The sequence below is a fragment of the Myodes glareolus genome, chromosome 5 (genome assembly GCF_982192425.1).
Source record: "Myodes glareolus chromosome 5, mMyoGla1.1, whole genome shotgun sequence".
Lineage (NCBI taxonomy): Eukaryota > Metazoa > Chordata > Mammalia > Rodentia > Cricetidae > Myodes > Myodes glareolus.
The window spans coordinates 96,138,473-96,157,021 of record NC_142030.1 but is presented as its reverse complement, the minus strand read 5'-3'; the positions used below and the strand labels follow the sequence as shown (position 1 = coordinate 96,157,021).

Genomic DNA, 18,549 nt, shown 5'->3' with positions numbered 1-18,549 from the left:
CATTACAAAAATAATAACGAGGTGGCCGAGGCTGACTTCAAACTCTGTGGAGCTGAGGATAAACGCGCACTCCTGACCCCACGGCCTCCACCTCCTGAGCACTGGTGTCACAGGCACACACTCCCTCGTTGACACAGTGCTGGGGATGGAACCCACGATGGTCAGAATGCTAGGAAAGAACTCTACCAAGTACATCCTGGGCCTATTTAATTGTTTTTAAGACAAGCTCTCATTAAGTATTCCAGGATGACTTTGAACTCTCAATCCTCCTGCCTCTGATTCCAGCTGCTGGGGATAAAGGGTTGCACCACCAGGCCTAGAGACACGTGTCCCTAATAGGAAAGATCACACAAAGATGGAGGCATAGACTGGTGTGAAGCCGAACTCCCCACTCTCCATATATAGACAGTGGCTGGGGAAGGTATGGAAGACAGGGCTAGGCTATTAACCCCGTCTTCTCAGATGGCCGAGTCTCTGAAGACAGCATCCCTGTCCCTGCTCACTGGCTTCGGTGAGTGACAGCCATCATGAACTGATCTATGTTAGTGACCCATGTGCTGAAAACCACTTGCCCTCCTTTTCCACTTAAAGAAGACGCATTGGGTCCAACTGAGCATGTATGTACGGCTCACCTGCAGAACAGGGAGGTCAATGCAGACTGGATAGCAGCTGAGGGAGATGGGGCTCAAAGGGGGCAGCGCACTGAGGGGAGTCAGTGGGTTGGGGTCCTGTCCTAAGTGTCAGTCCCACTGTGGACTGAGTCTCCTAAGAAAAGATGACATTACTCAACTACATCTTTACTGTATTACGCAATTCCAGGCTCCTCATGCTCTCAATAAACACTGATTAACGAAGAGCGCAAGAATACCGGACTGGAGAGGCTGAAATGGGTTAGTGAGTAAGGGCTCTTGTTGAGCAATCCCGAAGGCCTGAGTTCAGTCTCTGGTCTGCCCCCTTAAACACTGTGAAGACTTGGGGAAGAGCCGCCCCTCCCACCCCGCCGCTCCCCCCCCCCCCCCCCCCCCGGACCTTCTTACCCTTGAGCACCTCGTTGATGTACAGGTTGAAGTAGTTCACTCTCACCGAGTCGTCAAGGAGATCCTCTCCTTCCCCTACAGGCATGCCATTCCCAGCCAAGAAGATGGGAACTCTTCCTTTCGTGTATTCCATGGAAGCAAAGCGAAGCAGCCTCCTTAGGCCCCAGGGCACCACCCGGATCCAGGGAGATGCAGTCTGGGGCCACGTGGGGTCTACGTGCTGGGAGAAGCCTCCAATGTTATCATAGCTGGGGATGCAGGTCTGCTGGGCAGCGCTGCTGACCAGCCGGGATGTGTAGTGAGACAGACCAAGGAAGTCCGCAGAGCCTTTCAGGAGCTGCTGCTCCGCTGCAGTGAACTCTGGGAGTTGGGCCAGAGGACCCCCACACTGCTGGTTTACCTGCTGGATCTGGGCCCGGAGGGTGGTGGGGTAGTTCCCATCCACAAAGATGGGGTGAGCGAACCAGCCCAGCATGAAGTGCAGGAAGCGCTCAGCGGCAGCAAGGTCCTGGGGACTCTCCCCATCCAGGGGCTCTGCCCAGTCTGAATTGAGCACGATGCCCACGCGGCCCTGCTGCTGTTGGCGATGGTGAAGGTCGTAGTGATGCCAAGTTCTGGCGTGGGCCTTGAGGATCAAGTGAGCCACCTCGGGAGGAAAGGAGGACGAAAATAATGTCAACAGTGGCACCAGCTAGTCAGTAGTGTCACCAAGTTCCTGCTGACGTCAGCAGAACCAGCCATGGGTCTGGGACGTGGCTGGATTGTTAGACAGCCTCATAGTCACAGAACCCGGGGCTCCATTTCCTGCACTAATGAACCTGGCATGGTGGTGCAAGCCTGTACTGACAGAACTCGGGAGGTGGAGCAGGAGGATTGCTGGTTCATCCTTGTCTGCATAGCACGTTCAAGGCCATGTCTTCTCGGCTGTGTAGAGCTACAGCTTAGAACCATCAGGCAAAGGGACCCTTCCTTCCCCAAGTGCTTTTTGTGGTGGTGTTCTTTGTATTTCAAGACTGGGTTTGTCGTGTAGCCCTGAGTGTCCTATGGTGGCCTTGAACTCAGAGATCCACTTGCCTCTGCCTCTCAAGTGCTGAGATTAAAGTTGTGTGCCGCCACCACCCATCTGCAAGTGCTTTTGACAGGTGTATTGTCCTAGCAGTGAGAAAAGGAACGCTACAGAAATGAGGAGAAATGAACTTTCTCAGCCTATATATAATATATCTAAAATATCACAGGAGACACTATAAACACTCAGGAAATTCTTACCTATAACAAAAGATTACCAAAGCCAGCTGTGAAGGCTCAGTCTGTACTTTAGAGGCTGAGGCAGGAGGATTTCTGTGTGCTGAAGACTGAGCACTCTGTGTTTCATGTTAGCTTGAGCTACAAACTGAGACCTATCTCAATAAAGCAATGCAAATAAATAAATAAAATCTTAACGGCTATGACTACAGCTGAGTAATATGTACAGAAGTACTTTCCTGAAATGCAGAGCCCTGGGTCTACCCCATAATCCTGGGCACAGGCAGCACATGTCTGTCATCGCTGCTCCAAGGAGGTGGGGACTGAACCCAGGCCACGTGTGTGCTAGGAAAGAGCTCTACAGCTGAGGACAATCCTCCAAGCCTGGAACTTGTCCTTGGAGTCCAGGAGCCTTGACCAGGCCTGAGGGTGTGGCTCATTTGGCCAAGTGCTCACGTATTATGAAGAAGCCCTAGGTCTCATTCTCACCCCAGTTTAAAACCCAGGCATGGTGGGAGATGCCTGTGACCCCCAGCTCTCGGGATAACAAGCAAAAGGTCAGGAGTTCAAGGTCATCCTCAGCCTAGGTGTAGGAGACAACACTAACAACACATTCTTATCCTTCCCTCTGTTTTTCTTTCCAGGGCTGGGAGTCCACAGCCTGATGTGTCTTCTAATTGACAGGAGTTGAGGGGTGGGAGAAAGTACCTTAAAAGAAGCCACTCCCGGGTCAGAGATGCCTGGTGGGTGCTGCCCAGTGCCATAGCCTGCATAGCTTATCACCCATGGCTCGTGGAAGGTCACCCACAGCTTCACACGGTCCCCAAATGTTGAGAAGCAGAAGGCTGCATAGTCCAGGAAGGCATCCACCACACTCTCGTTCTGCCACCCGCCTTGATCCTGCAGGGCCTGGGGCAGGTCCCAGTGGAACAGCGTAGCCATGGGCTCGATGTGGGAGTCCAGCAGGCTGTCTATCAGTCTGTTGTAGTAGGCGACACCTTGCAGGTTGGGGCTGCTCTTCTGCCCAGTGGGGAACAGCCGGGACCAGGAGATGGAGAATTTGTACACCCCAGCCCTGAGGCCTCGGAGCAGGGCCACATCGGAGGCTGGTTTGTGGTAACTGTCACTGGCCACCTTTGCTGTCGCTTGGCCCTTGGCAGCGTTCAGGTCACTGTCGCTGTCCCAGATGCTTGGCCCTCTGCTGCCTTCTGCCCAGGCTCCTTCCACACTGAAGGCTCCAGTAGACACGCCCCAGAGGAATCCCTCTGGGAACACATCTTGCAGGAAGCCATCCCTTTCTGCCCTAGACTGGTTAGCAAAGGCTGCCCAGACTGTCTGGTAGGCTGAGACGGGGGAAGAGGGCACAGCTGCTGTCTCCTGCTGCTGCTCAGTCTGAAAGGCCAGGCTGTCGGTTAGAGAACAAGATGGGCTGTGGGGTAGAGCGACATCAAGGGACACAATTAATGACTGAGTTACAAACGCCCCACAGGGTCAGGCATGGAGGCTCATGCCCTTCTCTCAGCACTCAGGAGGCAGATGCGGCCAGATGTCTGTTAATGTGAGAACAGCCTGGTGTGCAGAGTGATTTCCAGATCAGCCAGGGCTACACAGTGAAACCGTAAGGAGAATGAGAAAAAGAAAAAGGCAGAAAAAAGGAGAAGAACAAGGGGAAGAAAAAAAGAAGGATGAGGAGGAGAGAAGAGAATGCAAGTAAGAAAGAGAGACAGAGATAGAAAGAAAAACAAAGAAAGGAAGGAAGGAAGAAGGAAGGAAGGAAGAAAGAAAAAGAAAGAAAGAAAGGAAACAACAGAAAGAAAGTAAAGGAGGGACAGAAACAAGAAGGGTCAGGAGGAATAGAAGGACAGTTAGGAGAAAGAGATGAAGAAGAGAAAAAATGAGAAAAAGAAAAAAGGAAGGGAGAAAGGAAGAAAAAGAATGAAAAATTAAGAAAGGAAGAGAGGAAGGAAGAAGAAGAAAAGGATGGGCAGTATGAGGAGTAGTGTCAGGAGGAGGAGGGTCAGGAGGAGGAGATTCAGAAGGAGGAGGGTCAGGAGGAGGAGGGTCAGGAGGAGGAGGGTCAGAAGGAGGAGGGTCAGGAGGAGGAGGGTCAGGAGGAGGAGGGTCAGGAGGAGGAGGGTCAGAAGGAGGAGGGTCAGGAGGAGGAGGGTCAGGAGGAGGAGGGTCAGGAGGAGGAGGGTCAGGAAGAGTAGTGTCAGGAGGAGGAGGGTCAGGAGGAGGAGGGTCAGAAGGTGGAGGACCAGGAGGAGGAGGAGGAGGGCCAGGAGGAAGAAGATCATCTCTGAATCCAGCACTGTGGTATGAAACATTCCCATTATACTTGCCTTTTTGTTTGTTCTCTGCTTAGTCCCCCATGCTTGCAGAGAAAGCATCTGACAGCCTGAATCTCTCCAGCCAAATTTGATCTGAGAAATTTTTAAAATAAGGATCTTCCTGTCGGTGCTGTGATTTGGGAAGGTGTTCACATCTCACACTGAAGAACTGAGCTCAAGAATTTATCTCATGAAACTTCAGCAGGCTGCTCAGGTCTATACCTAAACTGCTCTCTCTTTTTTCTTCTCTTTAATAATTACTATATTTATTTACCTTTTAAGTTTCATTATTTATTGCTGTGGATTTTATATACAGACAACTTCATGGAGTCTGTTCTCTTCGGCTGCACTTACAGCCGAAGTGGGACCTGGGGATCTAACTCAGGTCACAATGCTTGAGTGGTAAGCTGCTTACTTTTTGTTAACCTTGGTGCCGGAAATTGTCGGTAAACTGTCAATCATGTTTTACATAAATGCTGATTGGACAGGCAGGAAGTATAGGCGGGAAAACCAGACAGGAAGTAGAGGGGATGCAATGAGAACAGGAGAATTCTGGGAAAGAAGAAGCTGATTCCTTCCAGTCCTGCCCAGATCACTGAGGAAGCAGGATGTGACCTGCCAGCTGAAAAAGATACCAAGCCATATGGCTAAAATAGATCAGAACAAGAACGAATAAGAAGCCTGAGCGAATGGGTCAATCAGTTTTATAACTTATGGAGACCTCTGTGTGATTTTCTTTGGGGCTTGCCGGTTATGGGGTACCTGGCAGGACAGAAACCCCAACAAGCAGGCCCCTTCATGTTACAAACCTGACACCAAGCTGGAGTCATCTGAGAAGAGGAAACCTTGACTGAGAAAATGTATATGTTTGCCTGGCCTGTACACAAGTCTGTGGGCATCTTCCTTGTGTAATGATGGGTGTGTGAGGCCAGGCCAACTGTGGGTGGAATGACCCCTGGGTAGGTGGTGCTGAGTTATACAAGAAAGCAGACTGGGAGCTGGAAAGATAAGACAGCTCAGAGGTTGAGAACACTGGTAGCATTTTCAGAAGTTGTGAGTTCAATTCCTAGCACCCACATGCTGACTCACCAATGTCTACAACTCTAATTCCAAGCAAAGCAGTGTCTCCTCTGATGTGCATATATGCAGACAAAACACACAAATGCATAAATTAAGAAACATTGAAAAACAGAAAGAGGGCTGAGCAAGCCATGGAGAGCAAACAAGCAGGCAGCATTCATTCCCCATGGCCTCAGCTTCGACTCTGCCTCAAGTTCCTGCCCTGACGACCATCTTGGAGGACTGTAAACAGTAAGATGAAATGAGCTCTGTCCTCCCAAGTTGCTTGGGTCACTGTTTTATCAGAGCAACAGAAAGAAAACTAGGACACGGGAAAGGGCCTTTACCCTCTGAGGCACCAGAGTCATGCATGCATGCATTTATTCATTCATTCTTTCATTCAGAGACTCTGTGTGAGGGGTGTGCACATGGCATGTGCAGAGGTTGGATGACAATTGTGGGTGTCAGTCGTCTCCTTCCAACACGTGAGCCTGAGAGACCACACTCAGGTCATCAGACTTGGGCACAGGTGTCTTTACCCATGAACCATGTAGCTGGCCCCATAACCTGCTTTCTCTGCCACATATGTGCACACTATCCCAGTATCCTCATCTCAGCTCTGCTAAATATGCAGACTTGGGAGAATCTGACAGTGAGGACACAGGACCTGTAGGCCCAGGCACATCTCCACGAGCTACTGCTTCTCTGGCCTCCCTCTGAGCCTCCACCTCTCATCTCTTAAACGACTGTGTCCTGTTTGCTGTTCCAGGAGGCAAAGTCAGGACTGGTGAGATGGCTCAGCAGTTAAGACCAATTACTGCTGTTGCAGAAGGCCTGGGTTTAGTTCCCAGCATTCACATGGGAATTCTAGTTCCAAGGGATCTGTCATTCTGACATTCTGACCTCTGTGGGCTCACTCAGGCAGGTGGTGCACCTGCACGCTCACTCATGATCCTGCATGCGCTCACATACATGCCTCAAACAAAACCAAAACACAAGGACAATGGTCCCCAGCGATTGCCCATGTACACAACAACAGAACCCATAGTAACCGTTACTTCTTGTTAACGGCACAAGCCAGCATTACCTCTCCTCAGGACTGGATGAACAGCTCAGGAATGCATTGATGTCGAACCCAACCATCTGTACTTGGTCTTTATTTATGGCTGTAAGAAAAGCAGCTTTGTTAACTGTGTGTGGAGCTGGAGCAGAAACATGCAATCTGTAGGTTACCTCATTTTAAAACCACTCTAACCCCAAGTGATGATGATAAGACTTTCTGAAGATACCATGGATGCATCTGGTCTGCTTAGAACTAGAAAGTTGGTCCTCATATTTCAGAGTGAATATCAGTGACACAAACACTTCAGAAGATAGCTGGACCCACCCTTGAGTCTTGGTCATGGGAACGTGTTCATACCTCCTTTCGGGCTTTTTATTTTTTATTTTATTTTGAGATAGGATTTCACGATGTAGCTCTGACTTTCCTAGAACTTGCTCTTAGAGCTGAATGGCTTTGAACTCAGAGATTTGCCTACCTCTGCCTCCTGAGTACTAGGATTTAAAGTGTCTGCCACTGCCACCTTCTTGTGAAATTTTTGAAAAAGAAGGTGGGGGAGTTAATTGGTAAGGTGCCTCCTGGGTAAACAGGAGGAATTAGCTCAACCTCCACAACCACACAAAAAGCCTGGCATGGGATGAGAGAGATGACTCTGGATAAGGAGCAAATTGTTCTTCTAGAAGATCCGAGTTCAGATCCCAGCACCCACTGCAGGCAGCTCACAACTACTTGTGAGTAACTCCGTTTCCAGAGGATCCAAAAGCCTTCTGTTCTCCTCAGGCACCTGCACCAATATATACACACTCATAGAAACACACACACACAGACACAGACATGCACACACGCATGCACTAAATAGACTGCCCTTGAGTTCAAGGCCTGGCAGGACTACTCAGTGACGTTTAGACCACAAGATCCTACACCAGAGGTTTTCTGCGTCTTAGATCCTCCTGGGGCTGCTAAGACCAGGGGAACACAAGGCTGTGTTTCCATGCTGACAGTTCACACCTGAGTCAGGAACATGTCATATTGGGCACCCTTGCCATCTGTATAGGACCACTCGGTGTCCCAGGACAGGAGGAGCTCACTGCCAGGGAAGTTATGGGACTTGAGCCACACCTGGTAGGCTCTCAGTTCAGCCATTTTCCTAGGCCCCTCCCTCGTGAGAACCCCCGATGTCAGTATTGCTCCCCAACACACAGTGTAACAAAGGCCATTCAACTCCTGCCACATGCTGGTCCACTCACCTTCAAGCAGGCTGAAGAGCAGTGAGGAGGGGCTCCTCCCTATGGATGGGCAATCCTGAAGTTTTAGGGTGTAGATGAAAACTTTCATTTTGGGCTCAATGTTCTAGAAAAGATGAAGGCCAACAAGTGTGCCTTTAGTAATGGGAAGAGTGGAGACGCTACATGCTCACCTTCTGGAAACAACCTCAAGTCACCCCACTTACTGAGGGCAGTGACTTGGACTCTGGAGAACGACAATTGTCAGTGACCATCGGCCACCAGCCCTTCCTAAATGAACTGATAACCATAGCAGTTCATTTTAGATAGAGGACTTCATACGCCAGCCAGAAGATTAGGGTCAAGAGCAAGGTTTCTGCTTGTGTAGGAGCCTGCATTTCCTAAAATGTTTAACCAAGATGCTGCATCACCATGATCATGAGTGTTCATGGTTTGCTTAAAAAATACTTTTTCTGTGACGTTGAGAATGTACTTTGGCTGGTAGAGTGTTTTTCTAGAATGTGTAAAGTCCTGGCTTCCATCCTCAGTGCTACATAAACCAGGTGTGGCGGGGCAGGTATACAATGTCCACACTCAAGACATGGGGGCAGGAGAATCATAAGTGCAACGTTAGCCACAGAAGGCCAGCCTGGCCTACATGAAAATCTGTCTCAGTATATAATCTTTAGATAGAGAACAGATCGGACAGGTAAACAAGTTGGCTATGGCAGCCATGTCCTCATAGGAATTCCTATACTTTCGCTTCTTCTTTCGATTTGTTTCAAACTTTCTGTAATAAAAAGTCAAGCAAACGGCTACAGAGATGACTTGGTGGTTAAGGCCACCCAAATCACAATCATGAGTTCAGATCCTGTGTAAGAAGCAGGCCTCCCACGAATGCCTGTCACTCTAGCTCTGAGGGATGTGATGCCCTCTTCCAGCCTCTCTGCACCCAGGCAATACCTCTCCCTCCCAGCAGGAGGCACATGCATTTATACAAATATGCACAGTCACACTGAAACATAAACACAAACTGTCTTAAGAAATCCTGTATTGAAAATAAAAATCAGTAAAATGACATATGGTCTGGAGAGATGGCTCAGTGGTTAAGAGCACTGGCTGTTCTTCCAGAGGTCCTGAGTTCAATTCCCAGCACCCACATGGTCGCTCACAACCACCTGTAATGAGATCTGGTGCTCTCTTCAGGCCTGCAGGCACATGTGCAGACAGAACACTGTATCCATACATAATAAATAAAGCAAATGTTTTTAAAAAAAATCAGAGGCGCTGTCACTTTGAGATCTCAGCTCCTGTAGCTGATTTCCCTCTATTCTTTGCTTCTTTATTTTTGAGATTGTCATTTAATTACAACATTTCTTGCTTCTCTTTCTTCCCTAAGCCCTCCAATATACCTCTCCCTCCTCTTCTTCAAATTCATGGCCTTCTTTTTCTGTCAATTCCTACTGTTTGTATAGGTATATTTGTAAGTATGTTTATATACATATATTCCTAACTGTAACTTGTTCAGTCCATATACTGTTATTTGTATGTGACCTTTGGGCTGACCATTGGGCACTGGTGTTCTCTTCCCTGGGGAGAAGCCCCTGTCCCGCTCTCAGCATTACTGTCCCCTGTAGTTCTCTGTGCACAGCTGAGGCTTCACGGGCTGACCTCCATCATGTTGGTGACACTCTGTGTCTGTAGTTTCTGATGTTACTGGGAGACACAATCTCACAGCAAACTTGCTATGCTCTGCCTCCCACGATCTCTCTCCCTCCCTCTATTGCTTTCCAGCATCTTTGGTGTAACGGGAAATTTTCTTCAGTCTGGTATGTTTGACTTAGCTTTAAGTAGTGGTGGTGGTGGTGGGTTTGGGGTGTCTGCACACACATTTTCGTATGGCAGCTTGTTCTCCCTTCTCCATCCCTCTCTCTCGAACAGGGTCTCAGTTAGTCTAGGTTGGCCTTGACTTTATTGTTTAGTTGACAGTGACTTTGTACTCCTGATCCTCCTACCTCCCGAGTGCCGGGATTACAAGCAAGCTTTACTACACTGTTTCATGCTGAGCTGGGGATGAACTCAGTGCTTTGCTCCTGTAAGGCAAGCAGGCTACTATCTGAGCCACAGAGCACACCCAGGGACTGCCCACGGGGAGCCCACATCTAGCTACAGAAACCACAGCAAGCCCACATCCTGATGGTCTCTGTAAGTGGGAATGTCTGAAGCTGCAGCTCGGGGGGGGGGGGGGGCGGGCTGTTATGGAAGGCTCAGTCCACGCCTTAGGCAAATGTCACACTTCTGATAAGCTGTCCAGAACCTTTCCCACTCCATCACGATGGAAAAGCCCTCACATTACCTGCAGGTCACTCAGCTTCTGTGGTAGAGTCGCCACACTTTGGCATGTAGAAGTCAAATCAAGAGAGAGGAAGTCAACCGAGTCCTAGAAACAGGGAGATAAACCATTAGAACAAGGCCTCCTCAGAAGAGTGCTGGTTCTCCCCATGACTAACCCGATCCTGGGATTCCCAGGAGAAAGCTGTAGATGAGTGTGCATGTGACTACAGCAGGGGCGTGAGTGTGGTGAATTTGTAAGTGTGAAAATGTGTGTGTGGGTGTGCGGTGCCTGCAAATGGAGGAGCACGAAGGGAGGGAATCGGAGTCTGGAGCTTCCCCCAGGGGTCCCCTCCCCTGACCTTTGTGACATCTGGGAACCCTCTTGGGTCTGGGGTTTTGTTGTAATTTCAGGCCACAGCTTCAAGTCCACCCCAGTCAAGCCTGGCTTGAGCAGTTCTCCCAGCAGAAAAACAAGCTACACAGCCCTGATCACCCAGGCTCTCTAACCCATGGTCTAGCTAGGGTCCAGCTCACTGAGCATGTGGCTCAGTAGAAAGAATGCTTGCTGAGCGTGTACAAGGCCATGGGTCTGTCACCAGCACTGCATTAACAGGGCATGGTGGTGCCCGTCTCCACTTCAGCATTCTAATCCTTGGCTACCTTGTGAGTTCAAGGCCAGCTAGTGCAATAAGAGATCTTGTCTTGAAGAAGAGGAGGAGGAAGAGAATAGTGACAGGGCCTAGCAGCTATAGGTGTCTGCTCTCCACTCTGATGACCTGAGTTCAACCCCCATCACACATGAGGGTAGAACTGAGACTCCACAGATTTCCCTCTGCTCTCTACATAAGTGCCATAGAATGTTCATGCCTACATAGAGATACACAGATACAGACAGATACATACCACATACACAACAAGTAACACATATATACCACATCACGTACACAGACAGACAAACAGACACACAGCAAATAACAAACACATACACCACACCACACACAAAATAAATGTAATGAATTTTTTTAAAAATCAAGGATTTTTTAAAAATCAAGTCGGGCAGTGGTGGCACACACTTTTCATCCCAGCCCCCAGGAGACAGAAGCAGGCAGATATCTGAGCTTGAGGGCACCCTGGTCTGTACAGCATGTTTCTTACAACCAGGGCTACACAGAGAAAACCTGTCTTGAAAAAGAAAAAAAAAAGAAAGGAAGGAAGGGGCTGGAGAATGGGCCCACTCAGTGAGTTCTTCCCATGCTTTCTGATGCCCAGTACCCACCGAGTATCCACAAGCACGTCTCATTGGTTTTGTTGTTGGTTTTTTTCTTAGCAGTCTTTGGCTGGCCTAGAATTCATTTGTAGACTAGGCTGGACTTGAACTCCTAGATCTGCCTGCATCTGTCTCCCAAGTAGAGAGACAAAATCATGTGTTACCATGTTCAACACGAGAGTGTCTTTAATCTGAACGCTGGGAGATGGAGATCGGTGTATCCTGGGGGTTCACTGACAGGTCAGTCCAGTCAAATCAGTGAGCTCCCATTTCAGAGAGAGACTGAGACCCAGTCTCCAAAAAAGGGGAGGGGTAAAAAGTGACAGAAGACACCTGACCATCTATACTACTACATGTACTGCAGTACTACGCCTGTAGTCGGACCCTGCGCTACAGGACTATTCCCAAGCCGGGCAAGGGCCCGGAGATTTAAACGCACAAAGACACACAGACAGAGACACGGGTCATCCTTGAAAAATGAATGCCCCCTTTATTTTGTACCAGTGCCGCTTATATATGGATCCTTAACTGATATCCATGCCCCAGTCAAACCCACTAGAAACCACTCCCCTGCCATCAGGAACTCCTGAGGGTCTCATGCTCAGAGCAGCTGCAAACACAGGAAAACAAGTTGTTTTGCTCAGAGCAGCTGCAGGTTTACAGGAAATTTGGGGTCTGGGTCCACAGCCCCCAATAGGCACCCAGTGTTGGCCTCTGGCCTTCACAAGCACCTGGACCCACACTCACAGATGAGCAGGTTCGTGCACCTGCACACACATGTAATACATTAGCACATGCACAGACAGAGAAAACCAATCATAATAGAAAAGACAAGATTCTACCTGGTCTGTGGTTTACATATGTGCTGTAGGAAGGCTTGTAGCTTGTGGTTACCCGCCTACTGAGGCGTGGCCTCTTATACTATACACACGGGCACAGAACCTGCTGCATCTGCCCCTTTTTCTCTTCCTTCCTTTTCGCCAGCTGCTCATTCGGATTGTTGCATTGCGGGATTCGATCTCTGTCCTCCATTCAAGCAGAGAATTCTGAGTTGTGAGTTTACCCCTAAATAAATAACTGTCTACTTATCATTTCTGAGCTAGTGTGGGATTTCTTTCAAGCGTCCATGCATCACTAGGTCCCCTCATCACATATGTTTGAACAACTTTAAATTCAGGATCTAAACATGAGAATACAGTAGTGTAACTCACACACGCGCACACATGCACACACACACACACACACACACACACACACACACACACACACACACCTGCTGCCACAATTCAGACTGACCACTCTATTTTTCTCTTGGCTGGAATCTCACAAGCTGCCCTTCCCTCCAACAGGTCGGCTGTTTCATAGGTCAGGCACCAACTGGGAGCCACATGTCCAGGTCCAGTGCCCTAGCGCCCAACCCTCACTGGCTCCCCAATGCCTTCCGATCAAGTGATCTCCGGAGTCCACCAGATTCCACATCTGCCAGCTAAGGATATTGAAAACCACATACAATACAGTTCTAGATAAACAAATCTGTTGCTGATTAAATGCCATCTAAATTAATTTACAGAGTAATAATTGTTATCGAGAGACCAAAGGGCTGGTCATAAAAATCCTTGTCCAGCAACAGCCTTTGAACTGGCATTTTGCCCCTGCATGCTGCGCAGAGCTCAGGGGTAAACACAGGACAGTGTCTGGGTTCCTTCTGAGAAGTGCAAACCCTGGGGCCTTCAATGGGCCTGAGCAGTGTGTGCCTGTCTCTGGCTCTGGACTCGCTGCTTTGCCCTATGTCTGTCTAATGCTGGCGCTGGCTTCCAACCCTTACATCATCCCTGCCTTCCCTGTTTTTCCTCTTGTCCTGTCTCATTATGTCTAGCAAATTTCTTCCTACTGTTAACACCCACACAACAGTGTCCTCTAAGGCCAGGGTGATGGGACGTGCCTTTAATCCCAGCACTCAGGAAGCAGAGGAAGGTTGATCTCTGAGTTTGAGGCAACCTGATCTACAGACTGAGTTCCAGGACAGCCAGGGCTACACAGAGAAACCTCTCTCAAAAAATAAAAAAAGAGTGTCCCCCAATAGGAGGCTCTTACCTGGGCTCCTCTCTCCTAAGGTGCTCTTTCCCCATAGGGAACTATTAGCTTAGACCAGCAGAGACCCTGGGCTGGGGATGTGGTCCAGCAGGGATGTTTGCCTAGCATGCACAAAGGCCTGGGTTCCACCCTAGCATGATGGAGACCAGGCATGTTGGTTCATGCCAGTAACCCAGAACTTGTGGGGTAGAGGCAGGAAGGTCAGGAGTTCAAGGTCATCCTCAGCTATACAGTGACTTAGGCTAGCCTGGGATACATGTGGCCCTTTCTCAAAAACAAAATGAATAAGCAAACAAAGGAGTGAGTAAATAAATAACAGTTACTAGAGGAGATGGTGGGGACACCTGAGTCTTTAGAGCTGGAGGCTGAGACAAGAGGATTGACCAAATCTGAGGCCAGCCTGGGCTACTCTGTGAGACCGTTTGACAATAGAATATGGTAAAGTCACACGCGGTGCTGCATGCCTGTCACTCAGACCACAGAAATGGTAGCCAGAGACCAAGAGTTCAAGGTCAGCCTGGGCTACAGAGGGAAGCACTGTTCGAAATTTTAAAAATCACGGAGGATATCATCAGGATGGTACTCTAAGGCATATATTTTGTTTATAAGCCTTCTTTATTTTCTTTTTTATGCAGCATGGACGAGAGCCCAAGGGAGCCAGGAGAGGGCAATGGTTCCTTGGAATTGGAGGTTACAGAAGGTTGTGAGCCTTCATGTGGGTGCTGGGAACTGACCCTGGATCCTCTGGAAATGAGCAGCCAGTGCTTTTAACCACTGAGCCATCCCTTCAGCTCCCAGAAGTATATAAATAAATACTTTAATAAATTACTAACTCTTAATGTTTTTTTTTCTCTGTGGGTATGTGTAGACCAATTGGGTGCCAAAGTATATTTGTTTTGTTTTTTTTTGACACAGTGTCTCAGAATATATCTCTCCTGGCCTGAAACTCACTAGTAGCCCAGGCTGGCCTCAGACTCACAGAGATCCCCCTGCTTCTGCCATCCTCTGTGATTAATCATAGCCTGAGGACCAACCCCACCCCTGCCCACTCGTGAGACTAACAGTTCCAATTTCCCTAAGTCAGTGTCATGAAGTCAGCACAAGTAGCATTCCTGCATGTCCTAGATTAACAACAACCCTGGCCAAACCCACCCTCTGCCCTTTGACCAACCCTCCTCCCCATCCCTGATAAAAACCCTAGCCCCTGGGAGAAGCTCAGTCCCGTCTTCTCTGGTGACAGCCCTTCTCAGGTTGACTAATACACCTGTGCCACAGTCACTGAGCAGCCTCAAGCTCTTTTCCTCTTACACAGGCCTCATCTCAAAATAAATAAACACAATCACATTTCTCCCTAGGCATTACAGATGCAGCATCTACCTTGGTGAGTGCAGCCGAGGATGGGGTTAGCAGGAGCTCGGGGATATCTTCAGCCTTCAGGACCACAGAGAGCCTTCCTCCTGGAACCAAACAGGAAAGAGCAGTAGTTGAGGGAGGGCGGAGCTTCTGAAGGGATAGATCAGGACCATGACTTCTCTTTAGCAGCTGACAGACTCCAGAAAACAAAGTGGCTAAAAATACATCTCCCTAAGAGAGTAGGTTGTTTTTATTTGGATTTTTTTAGACCATGCTTCACTCTATGATCCTGGATGTCCCGGAAGTCAGTTGGCCTTGATTCACCAAGGTCTGCTTTCCTCTGCCTCCCAAGTGCTTTGACTAAACTTGTGTGTCACCATGCCAGGCAAAGAGACTGTTGTGTACGAATCAAGACCCACATAGAGAGCACTTGGAAAAGTCAGCATAGAAAGAATTATCCCAACGTGACAAGAGAACCGTTTTCCAAACTCTATTTAAAGGCACAGTGCTCCAGGCTGAGGATTCAGCACCATTGGTAGAGAGCTCGTTCAAGTCCAGGGATTGATTGATTGATTGATTGTATAGGTTTGTGATTGATTGATTGAATGAACAAGTCCAGGGATTGATTGAATGAATGAATAAATGAATGAATGAATGACAAGCCCAGGGACTGATAGCCAGCACAGCATAACCAGGCATGGTGGCACAGGTCTGTGATCCCAGCACTTGAGAAGGAGAAGCAAGCAGGATCAGAAGCCTGAGGTCATCTCGGCTATATCCCCAGCTATATCTCTGGACAGTCAGGACCAGAGCTGCCACCTAGCACAAACAAAACCAAAGTCAGGGTGCTCTCCGGAACCTCTGTGTCTCTGTCCTCATTGCAGCTACTGTGCCTTGATGGGGAAACAAAGGAAACACTGATGTGTGCATGCGTTTTGTTTAGCTGTCCCGCAGCATGGTGACTGCTCTCAAGCTTGTGTGTGCACCACAACTGCCTGGAGAACAAAGGCAGGAAATACAGAGCTGCTGGGTGGGGGCGGTGCATGCCCTTAACTGTGGCACTTACAAGGTAAGGCAGAGACAGGGGGATCTCTGAGTCTGAGGCCAGCAGGGTCTTCAGAGTGAGTTTACAGGCCAGTCAGGGCTACAGAGAGAAGCCCTATCTTGAAAAAGTAAGCCAAACCAAACAAAAAAATTCAAAAACAAACAAACAAAAACAGGACATTAAATCTATTTACTAAGTACATACATGAAAAAACCTGATTCACATACACAAGTAATAAATGAAATTTAGGAAAAAGTAAAAAGAAAAAGAAAGCTAACGTTAGGACCCACCTTCAGATTTAGAGTCAAGGGTAAAGATACAGATGTACCCAGGAACATAAAACCCTTTTAAAAATACATAGTTGTTTTTATTTATGTGGATATTTCTATGTCTATGTGATCATATGCAATGCATATATAGATGTCAACAGAGGCCAGAAGAAAGTGTGGAATCCCCTGGAGTTGGAAATACAGGTGGTTGTGAGCCACTTGATGTGGGTGCTGAGAACTAAGCTCTGGTCCTCTGGATGACAGCAATAACTCCTAGCCAATCAGGAGCCATCTCTCCACCACCTTGAATCCCAATGCCTTTTTTTTGAGACAGGGTTTCATGTAGTCCAGGCTGGCCTCCAAATTTCCAAGTGGACAAGGATGACCATGAATTGATCGTTCTGCCTTCAGCTCCCAAGGCAACCTTGAACTCCTGGACATCCTGCCTCCACCTTTTCAGTGCTTGGCTTACAGACATGTGTCACTATGCCCAGTTCATGCAAGGCAGGAATTGGAACCCAGGGCTTCCTGCATTCATGACAAGCACTCTGCTATGCAATCACACAACCATATTGTTCATTTAAGTTTGGTTTTTTTGTATGATCGTTTTTAGAGATGGGGTTTATCTGTGCAGCCCTAGCTGTCCTGGAACTCATTCTGTAGACCCTTGAATTCAGATATCTACCTGCCTCTGCTTCCTCAGTACTAGGACTAAAGGTTGACATCACCATAACCTGATGTGGTATTCCCCTCTGTATGCTGTAAATACCAAAGGCACTCTCTCTCCAAGGCAGTTCCAGGTACAAGGAACCCTTAGAAGAATGTGGGAGGAATCCTGACTTTATAAACTTCCCTTCAAGGAAGGGCAGAGAAAGACAGTTGCACAGACTTGACCCTGAGGAAGGGTCTAGAAGATAGTTTTCAAGGACTGGAGAAATGGCTCAGCAATAAGAACACGGGCTTCTCTTCCAAAGGTCCCTGGTTTGATTCCTGGCATCTACACGGAACTCAAACCCTCTGTAACTCCAGTTCCAGGGGATCTGAGGGCACAGGCATGCACATGGTGCTCAGACAAACATGTAGATAAAACACCCACATATCTAAAATAAAAATAAAATCGCACGTACAGACACACACACGCACACATACACACACACACACACACACACACAGACACACACGCACGCACAGACAGACACACAGAACTCCTAGATGCGTACAGGTGGGGGCCTCATCAGTTCCTGTTAAGGAAGCAAACAGAAGAAGGTGGTGAGAGCTGCTCCCGATCCACCATGTCCGTGAGTACTCACCCTGAGAAGAGAACTCTCTGTGGTAAACTTCAAAGGCTTTCCTGTGGGCCTTGCTGAGGGTTTGGAGAGCAGAAGCTTTCGAACCCTGGGGGGCAAGATCCAGGATCACTTTCTCCAAGTCGCTGAAGGTGAACCAGATCTCAGCAAGGTCCCCAAAGGACTGGAAGGCGAACGTGGCATAGTCGGCAAAGAGGTCAGCAAAGTCCCTGTCTCTCTGGATGGTGCCGCGGGTGGGTGGCGTCTGGTGGCACAGGACCACCATGGGCTGAAGCTGGGCAGCCTTCAGGGACTGCAGGAGTTGTCGGTAGCACCGCACCGCTTCCTGGTCTGGATTCTTGGGGCTTCCCGTTGGCAGAAGCTGTGCCCATGATAGAAGTACTTTGTAATGGGTGACCTGACTGGCACGAAGACTGCTCAAGTACTGTGGCAAGAAAGAGGGCAATGGCTGCTGGCAGACGTAGAAGTCCTTGCTGCCAAGTCCAAAACCAGAGCCCTGGGTTCCCAGTGGATGGCTCAGGTTAAGCACTAAGTCATTTGTAAGAGGACCAGCGGCTGAAATAAAATTTCTATCGGAATCCCAGGCAGTCCCCTGGCATGAAAGACTCAGGAGGACAGTGCTCAGGAAGAGGGCTGTCCAGGGCAGATCCATGTTCAAGGAATGGTTAGAAGCACTGGTAGGAATCTGGTCCTTATAACACAGTTGAAGCTGTAAAAAACAGTGATTATCCCCACAATATTTAACTGTGTTATCTAGGATCGTTAAATGAGAACTTGGTAACTTCAAACAGTGTAATCTTCATAGAAACAAAACAAAAACTTGTCTTGTGCTGCTGTATACATGTTCATGAACTTGTGTGTGCACAAATATGTGGAGGCCAGAGGTAGATCTTGGGCGTCTTCCCCGATTGTGAGCCCTGGGGAGCTGC

The 18,549-nt window shown here is 48.5% G+C and overlaps 1 protein-coding gene across 1 annotated transcript in view; it reads right to left on the bottom strand.

Annotated features, from left to right (window-relative positions):
* The window catches only part of LOC148122159 (lactase/phlorizin hydrolase-like), a 35,641-nt gene extending 17,369 nt beyond the window's left edge, over window positions 1-18,272 (bottom strand). Inside the window, exons 1-7 of the mRNA XM_087906568.1 lie at window positions 17,624-18,272; window positions 15,024-15,103; window positions 10,308-10,391; window positions 7,976-8,078; window positions 6,756-6,834; window positions 2,988-3,708; window positions 1,038-1,683 (exon numbers count right to left, since the gene is read on the bottom strand). Of these exons, the coding sequence (XP_087762694.1) occupies window positions 1,038-1,683; window positions 2,988-3,708; window positions 6,756-6,834; window positions 7,976-8,078; window positions 10,308-10,391; window positions 15,024-15,103; window positions 17,624-18,272 (2,362 nt within the window). The remainder of the gene's footprint in view (window positions 1-1,037; window positions 1,684-2,987; window positions 3,709-6,755; window positions 6,835-7,975; window positions 8,079-10,307; window positions 10,392-15,023; window positions 15,104-17,623) is intronic.
* Between the last annotated feature and the right edge of the window lie 277 nt (window positions 18,273-18,549).